Source organism: Amphimedon queenslandica, unplaced genomic scaffold (genome assembly GCF_000090795.2).
Source record: "Amphimedon queenslandica unplaced genomic scaffold, v1.1 AMPQUscaffold_13048, whole genome shotgun sequence".
Lineage (NCBI taxonomy): Eukaryota > Metazoa > Porifera > Demospongiae > Haplosclerida > Niphatidae > Amphimedon > Amphimedon queenslandica.
Genome location: NW_003546716.1, coordinates 51953 through 61306, shown reverse-complemented (window position 1 = coordinate 61306; position 9354 = coordinate 51953). Strand labels below are relative to the sequence as shown.

General features: G+C 33.4%; 1 protein-coding gene and 1 long non-coding RNA gene across 2 annotated transcripts in view; both read left to right on the top strand.

Annotated features, from left to right (window-relative positions):
* Nucleotides 1–9354, top strand: part of LOC109585548 (ubiquitin carboxyl-terminal hydrolase 47-like) — a gene marked incomplete at its 5' end in the record, with an annotated part of 25035 nt that overhangs the window by 13677 nt on the left and 2004 nt on the right. The window contains 3 exons of the mRNA XM_020001672.1: nucleotides 8185–8303; nucleotides 8866–8972; nucleotides 9213–9340. Coding sequence (XP_019857231.1) covers nucleotides 8185–8303; nucleotides 8866–8972; nucleotides 9213–9340 — 354 coding nt within the window. The remainder of the gene's footprint in view (nucleotides 1–8184; nucleotides 8304–8865; nucleotides 8973–9212; nucleotides 9341–9354) is intronic.
* Nucleotides 3719–4463, top strand: LOC109585554 (uncharacterized). Its single transcript, XR_002186547.1, has 3 exons — nucleotides 3719–3789; nucleotides 3854–3901; nucleotides 4416–4463. It is a non-coding gene; the product is annotated as an uncharacterized LOC109585554 (long non-coding RNA).

Sequence of the window (9354 nt, the reverse complement as noted above, 5' to 3'; positions counted from 1 at the left end):
TAATGTATTGTGTACAATAAGTACTAATGTATCACTAGGACAAACTATACTGGATGATATTAGTGAGTATGATGTCTTTTTTGTTAATTAAAATCTATTGATGCTGTTCAGTATATGCTAATCTGTTTGTTTATTATTGTGTTTAGGTAAGTATTTCCCTACTCCTGAAGTGAGTATAGTTCCTGAGACTTCTAAAGATTATTGTGTAGTTCCACAAGGTATTAAGTACCAATAAAATGATAATAAAATCATTAATATCTATAGATAATACAAGTACTGATCAAATCAAGTCAACACAATCTGGTATTAATAGATATACGGTCCAATAAAATTGCTTCATTATGTATTTTTAAATTTATAGACACATCTTCTGATGCAGCAGTTGCTAGTAATTCCTCTTCACAACCTTTATCACCTCAAGGTATATACTAATGGTGGGATTAATATTTGATTAATTTGAAGGATTCGAAGCTTTGAATGCTATTCGAATAGATTTTAGCTACAGTAGCTTCTTTGCACTTATGCGCATGCACAGTTCTAGGCCACGCTCACTAATTATTTACATGTGCTCACTATTTAATAATTGCTTGCTTGTTATGGCAGAGAGTGTTAACAGCGTTACTACTACTACTGTTTCTGCCCCGGCCTCTACTGAGTCTACAACCAGAAAAGGATCTGATGTTTGGAAATACTTTAAGAAAGTGAACGGAGAAGCCAAGGCCAAGTGTGACATTTGCCAGAATCTGTTGGCTTATAGAGGTGAAACGACAAATTTGAGAGATCACTTACATGTAGTTGCTAAACATCCCTTGTTTTACTCTCCAAGTAGCAACAACACTACAACCAAGACATCCGCCACTACAAAGAAGACATAGGGCACTCTCTCTTTCAAATCTAAGATGTGTTCTGAAGCAGAATCCAAAGCTATTACAGAGTGTATTCTTTACATGATCTGTGCTGATTTTCATTCCGTCAAGTTAGTAGAAAGTAGAAGTTTCAATATGCTAATGGCCCATCTTGTTCTGGGATACAAAATACCTTGTAGGAAGCACTTCAGTAGCCTGTTGCAGATGAAATACTCGACCTGTAAAGGATCTTTGCGTACCAAACTAGAAGAGCCAAGAAGCATCGCTTTGACAGCAGACATTTGGACAAGCAGAGCAGTGGAGGCATACATTACTGTAAGAGCTCACTTCTTTGATTCATCATGGCAGCTGAACGCCTATGTTCTGGAAACTTCTCCTTCCCCCAAGCGCCATACTGGGATAGAAATTGCTAAGCTGCAGGATATCATGGATGATTTCAACATTGGCTCTCGCATATCTGTCATTGTTCATGACCAAGCTGCAAATATGCTGTCTTCCTTAGATATCCTGGACTCTGATAGAGGCTGGAAGGGCCTTAACTGTGTAGCTCATTGCCTGCAACTTTGCTTAAAACCAGGCTTTGAGATAGCAGCAATTAGCTGACTAATGTCAGCAGCTAGAAAGTTCATTGGTCATTTCAACCATAACGCAGTTGCTACTGAAGTGTTGAAGAGGAAACAACAACAGATGAGTACAGATAGCAATTGCAAGTTTAAGAAGCTAATTAAAGACTGTTCAACTGGATGGAACTCTTCATTTCTGATGCTACAACGCCTAATTGAATTACGTTGGCCTATTACTGCTATGCTAGCTGATGATACAGTCACTAAAAGGAGCGACCGCTATACTTAGACCTGAAAGGTGAGCAGTGGGAGATTGCTTCAGAACTAGTCAAGGCCCTTAAACCATTTAATGTTGCTACAATGTTCTTTAGCTATGAAGAGAGTCCATCGATCTCATGCGTTCTTCCTGTACTACATAGTATCTTGCAGAGTTTAAGTGCAGTAGTTGATGAGCCATCTGTTATACACTGATAAGTTTAAGGAGGAAGTCAGTGGGGAAATTAAGAGAAGATGGAGTTTTGATGCCTTCACTTATGATAATATTTTGCTATTGAGCTCAATGCTTACTGATCGAGATATAAAGGAGAGCAACAAGGAAGAAGTCTTGGACAGAATGGAGTAGATTAAAGAGAAAGCAGAAGCAGAGAAAGAAGCAGGTAGTATAGAGATTGAAGATACAAGAGAAGAAGATCCAGAGGAAGATACACTTGAAGAAAATAGCAGTAAAAGAAAGAAACTAATAGCACTTGACTGCTTACTTGGATCCATCGTTACAGTCAGAGAAGAACTAAACAGCTATCTAGCAGAGATAGAACTGTCTCGAGAAACCTCACCAAGTATGTGGTGGAAAGATAATTCTAAAAGGTTTCCTTTATTAAGTCAAGCAGCTGGACTTTCTTCACATTCCAGCCACATCTACACCATCAGAACCCATTTTCTCTACTGCAGGGAATATGGTTACTCAGAAACGAAATTGTCTCAAACCAAAAAATGTAAATGCATTGATATTCTTAAATAAAAATTATGATTTGTTTTGAAATTAACCAATAATATAAACTGTGAAACTGCATAAGTAAACTATGAAATTTTAAATAACCACTTGTTACTTCCTGTCGAAGCTTCAAAGTATTCGAATATTTAGTGAAAGAAGGTTCGAACACACTAAATTTTACTTCATCCCACCATTAGTATGTACACGTATGTATGTACACCTTTTACATGTATGTACATGTACTACAGAAGTAATTAAAACTATCTTTTATAGTTAAAGTACATGTTCCTGTTCCAGAAGGCTTACTGGTGGATTTTACCTCAATGAGAATGTCTTACGGAAGGATGTTTTACAATGTTGGCAAGATTGTTAAACATAAACGCTGTTCACTGAAAGATATAAAAGAACTCCTGTCTTGTTGTAGCCCAGTTCTTAGTGAAAAAGTGAAGAAGTGCCGTGATATTTCTAGTCTCTTGCATTTAATTCAAAATGAGTGTTCACTGACTAATATTGCACTCCTTCATACTGTAGTGGATGAGATTAAGATCACTGAAGCAGATGAATACATTAAAGAATATAAAACAAAGTTAAAGGAATTCTGCAACTCACTCTCCATCAGTCTTTGTTTGAAAGAAAGATTTGTTTCCATTTCTCATCTTCAATGTGAAACGGTTACTTTTATCTTTGACTGGGAGCCTAAGGAACATGTACTGAAGGATATTAAGGATATACTGTCAAAAGTGTCCGGTAAACTACTAGTCATTAAGTATATAGAAACCTCCACTTCAATATCTGTCACTTGCTCCTTTCCTTTCTCTGATGTTGGGTTTACTGTATTGAGGATGATAGAGAATATTCATATACTAATGGGACAAGGATTAAAGAAACTGACTATTGGTAACTTAACATTATGGAGGAGACAAGATGTTAGACAAAAGGTACATAATATAACTAATTGATATTGTACAAGATGATTTATTGGCAAGAGTAATATTTGGCGAGTTTGCCTGTTGAAAGTTTATGACGAATTTTATATTGGTGATTTTGTGCCGTATGATGCCATTGAGCATGCTCAGTTTGAAACAAAAAGGTGGATTGATTTAATATTGGCGATTTCTTCATAGAACCACCAATATTAATTCCTTGCCGATACATCATCTTGTACGGTATTGTTTTATGAATATTCTTTTTGTATGCCATGTATAGGAACTAAAAGAAAATGATCAAGACTTATTGCATATAGAAGTTAGTTAAAATTTGCTTCGTATAAAAGTGCAATTTTAAATACTATTGTTAATAGGTTATTTCTTATATTATACTTGAAGAAGCTGAATATAAACTAAGAGATACTATCAGTAGCGAAGAGAAGGTATGTACCAAACTCTTTGATGTACATTTAATTTATTGATGCTTTTTGCTTGTACTTATAATAGGAAACAATTGAATTGAAACAAGAACTATCAATGATGAAAGTACTAGAGGTCAGATATTATTTATTGCACTATATGTCATCATAATTGTCAAGTGTGTTAATCGCAAAAATTCCTTGAACATTTACTTGTCAATACTTGATGGCAATTGATTGTCCTTACCCATATAGGCAGCAATATTTTTTCTCTACAATTCCATTCTCACATATAGCCTAGCTTGCTATACTATTTATTCATAGACTTTGCCTTGCTATGTGTTGATGTGTGTTTTCCCAAGAGTTGATAATCATCAACACTTGTTTTTTGTATCAAATACTTTAAGTACCACTTTACTGTGTACAATGTAGCTGAAATTATTTGATAGATTGGCAGTTGCAGTAAACATCTGCCAAAATAGAATCTGCCATTTTGTCTCATTCTGAGCATGCTTATGCAGTGTCACTTGGGTACTAAATTGCCAATATAAAATCTGCCAATTGCAAATTGTAAACAAATTGTCAAATTTAACTCTTAGCTGTAATATTTGCAGCTGTACTGTATGATAATAATTTATTTTGATTATTAGGAAGAATCATTGTCTGTTCAAAGTGATACTGAATCAATTAAAGAAGTTGAGGTATATCTCACTAGTTTGTATTAATTATAATAATTATTAATAGGAAGAACCACTTTATGAAGAGTTGATTGTATCGAGCTCTCAGTTTAATGAGATACAAAAAGAAAACAAAGAATTATCAGACAAATTATCAAAAATGAAAATTGAGTATTTGAGATCACTTTCTAGTAATACTGATTCAGGTTAGAGTAGTTTTATTAATTATATACTAGTTATAATGATTAATTAAAGCTGCTAGCAAAGTGAGAAGAGGAATGTCTTTTGAAATTGATGACTGCAAATTTCATCTTCAAGCAATGACAAGACCAGACTATCAGCCATTAGTAGATAATAAAAGAATAATAGAGAAATTACAAGAAAGAATAACATTAATGAATATGGAACTAATTACTGAAAGAGAACATAATGAAAAGATTATAAAAGATATTAAAGGTTTTATTGATGATGTGTGACATCATTTGATTATATAATAATTAATAGATTTAGTGGTTAAAGACAAAGAGACTAGTGATGAAGAGATTGAGTATGATGGTCTGAATGATGAAATGAAGGATCAAATATGTTCAGTAAGTGAAATCAGACAATGATATGCATGTAGGTACTCTTTTTAATTAGTTCAAATTATATTGTGATCATCCTTTTGCTGATGAATTTTTGGAGTCAATACTTAAAGTACACAAAGATGAACTACTACCCACAGCACTGGATAAAGCTTATGAGGTTTATTATTTTTAGTTGATTTCTAGTTATTCTTTCATTTTTTTCATTTCTATTATTTTGCTCATTTCTTTATCAGTTAATGGAATTAGCTCCTCATATTCCTATTGAGAGATGTCGTTTAGTTAAATATGATTATGATAATGATTTGATGGAACAGTCCTTTGACCTTGATGAGGTATAATTAAGGTTTGTGTATCCTGTTGTTATTGTTATTTTTTGGTTTCAGCATCAAACTATTGGACAGATTGTGGGTGGGGCTAGACGTTATTATCCTTTTGACTTATTCATAGAAACTCGTAAAGAAAATGAAATTTTTGATAAATACCATGATGGAGGTGAGTGTGGTTGGTTATAATGACAATGCCTCTAATTACATGTGTTAATGGTGTAGCTATTTATCTAAAGATATCAGTGATTCATCTGTCAATTGGTAAAGTAGGACCAGCTGAACTAGTGAGAGTTGAAGAAGGCTGGACTGTTGGAGAATTTAAACACCGTATAGGAGAAGTAATGATATAAAATGTATTGTTATCATTTATATTTTTTCTGTGAATGATGTTTATAATAATGATATTTATTGGGATGCCTTAAATTGAAAATTAAGTTTTTCAGGCCGCCATTGTGGAGGTATTGTTGGACTGTTTTCAATGGAACTCAATACACTTTCTGCTGTTTTGTAAGAAAAGCAAGCAGTTATAGCCTCAAGAGTGGAAAATTGCAACCTTTATATTTCTTTTCATAGCTCTGCAACTGTTTGGAGCCACTGGAATGAAGTGGAGAAGTAGAATTGACAGTTTTTAGCCTGTTAGTCCATTGTAGCAAATGATAGTATACCTCCACATTGGCGGGCTGAAAAAATTTCAAATTTATGGTATCCCAATGAATAACAAAATTAATTGGAAACGTCATTTACAGGAAAGATATGAATCAGTATTGTTTGCCTTCCCTCCCTCCATTGATCTAATCCTTCTTTCTCTAGTTATTTTATATCAATTCATCATGTATGAGACTAGTAGTGAAGAATTATGATGATTTTACTGATATTAGTGATGTAGGATGTACTTTAGACAAGATATTCAGAAAATCAACTTACAAAGACAGACAAGTACTAACATACTAACATTAATACTGTAATGGAATATTTTGATGAGAGTTTTGTTTGTAATTTCTCCAAGAAATACCATTAGTTCTTTTATACAGCTAACCCATGTGTATATGCAAATGAAACAAAAGTTACAAAATGGCTTGTTTTATATTGAAAATTTTTCATGTACATTGTAAATACTAATTAAATCCACCAATATTAATTTGCTACTAATATTTATACTATAGCTATCATTAACCTATCATGATTTAGAATTATTTTCTCACTTTTTTATTTTTACTCCTTTTTCTTCTTTTTATTGTCTTTACACACACACTGTATTCTTTCAGTTAGTGTATGTATCATCAGATCCTGAAGATTATAAAAAAGAATACAAAGATAGTTTGATGTACAGATATGTTGGTCTTCCTGTCAGCTTAATACTACTGAACATTACACTACCTCCTGGACCTGAAACTACTCCCTCTACAACTAATGTAACTGGAGGAGAAATAATAGTGAAAATTATACCAATGGAAAATAAAGGAAAAGAAAGAAGTAAATTAATATTGACTTGCAATTTTGTGCTAACAAGCAAAATTTAATGTATAGGGCACTCTTTTTTTGAGGGCTATATATTTTGGGAATTCGCAAATATTGCGGCATTGAATAATTGCAAGGGGGTGTGTCAATTGCTACAGGACCTAGGACATTTTGGTCAACGGAATGTTTGAATGCTAAAACTTTACATTTGTCCCACCTCTATTTTAAAGTAAAAATAGTGTTTTTGGAATAGTAGAGTTGATGTTTTTTGGGCTTTTTCCGAACTCTGCTGGTCCTCTGTCAAATCATGTACCTCAGAGAGCAATTGTGTCAGTTAAAGGGTGTGAGGGAGGTATGATTTGCAAAATTTACTTTCACTAAAAAAAGGAGCTTGAAGTATATAGCCCTTGAAAAAAGAGTGCCCTACAGTATGTGGAATTGAATTTTGCTGGTGTAAGTGTGAGCTCTTTGTAATAAACAGCAATCCAAAATTAAATTTCAGCAAATATTTCTAGCTATACAGTGTTTAATTAATCATTTATTATTCAATACAGAGATACAGGCACAAGTTGATAAGAAAATAACATTAGCTCAATTGAAGGAGGAGCTAGTTCCACTGATTGGTGTACCATCTACTGGTTTTATAGTGTATGAGATCAGGGATAATAAAGAATATGAAATGGAGGAACTGGATCGGACATTAGAGTATTGTGGATCAAAGGTACATGTATGCAAGAGTAGATAATAATTAGAGGAGAGTGTCCTACTGTGCCTATACCGCCTGCTTCATCATGGCGTAGAATTGAAGAGTCACATTCCGGTTATTTTCAGTATTTTTGAGTAGTTATTCGAAAATAAACTAGCAATAACTACTCAAACTCAATGAAAATACGGAAATAACCTGAATGTGACTTTTCAATTCTATGCCATGATGAAGCAGACCCTATTGCCAGGGGACACTCTCCTCTAATTATTATCTACTCTTGATGTACCGTATAGCGGGTTTTTTTTTGAGGATAACAAATTTCGCGAATTTCGTGGATTTTTTCATGATTCGCGAAATTAAATTCCTTGAAAATCAATTTAATACGGTACAAGATGGCAGATTAATGGAAATTCGCGAAAATTAATTCCGCAAACTTCCGGATATGGGTCATTCGCGGAATTTATTATCCTTGAAAAAACCCGCTATACGGTATGTGTGTTATTTTGATTAACTTTATAATTGTTTATACCACTAGTTGATAGTAAGACTGGGTAGAGCAGCAGGAAGAGGAGAGTACAGAATTAAATTATATTTATTACAAGTTAAAAATACAGAAGTATAAGAATATTTCATTATTATAATTTGTATTGATTTTTTATTGTTAGTTTTGTAAGTATATGATGTACACTATTTATGCTGAGGGTACACCAGTGAGAGAATTTAAGAAACAAATTATTGAAGAAGCAAAAGTACAAGGAATTGACTGTGTCCTTGAATTAGACAAGTAAATACCATACATGTATATGCCATCTGTTTTGCAGGGATTAAATTTTTGCAATTTTTGCATTTTGCAAAAAAAATTGCAAAGTTAAAATCCACAAAATAGCGTGATAGAGCTGTTGCACAGAAGTAATCAACGGGGGGGGGTGCAGCTATGAGTGTCTGCCATGTTGGATGGCAAGAATGTATTTGGTGAAATGGGGAGAATGGAGAAAAAATCTGAATAAATTCTGCAGTTGACATTACAGGCTAATACAAGCTAGGAGATGAAGGTATTGAGTGAAGAACTCTCTATAATTTTCTACAGCCAAGTATAACATCTCCTTTTTGGAAAATTCCAGCTTGTTTCTATATCTCCATTTGTTCCATGTGCATTCTTGCCACCCAACTTGGCGGACAGTCGTAGCCACACCTCCCCGTTGATTACTTCCATACAACAGCTCTATAATTGTAGTAGGTGTCGTAATTGCATTAAAATTGTGAAATTTTATTTTTGCAAATAGAAAAATGTAGCCTAATCGTAAAATTTTACACCCATATGGTACATCATGTGACTTATTATTTAGAATGAGATTACGTAACAAGAGAGAAGTGTTCCCTGGTTCAGTATATTTTGATGTTGAGTGGATTTATACTAGTACTAGTATGGAAATGTATGTGGAACCATTGACAGGTCAGTATATCTGCTGTATGTGTTAGTATTAATGTGTATAGTGTATTATTATAATTGTTATTAATGTGGGTGGATATTCCTGAGTTCAGTCTTTGTCTTTATCATAGTTGTCCTTTTGTTATAAAAACTGTCTTTAATCTTTACTTTTGCAACATATCTCAATTATATTTTTAGTATATTGTACTGTACGTACTAGATGCATTTTATAGTAAGTTTAATGTTAGTGTATTATTTTGTTAGGACCAGAGAAGAAGTATGAAGCACAAATACAGGTGTATGTTATAAGATGGCGTCCATCACAATGTTCAGTTGATCCAATAGAAGAAATTATACTGGATAAAATTGATCCTAAACATGTTATTGGAAAGGTATTATTTTAAAA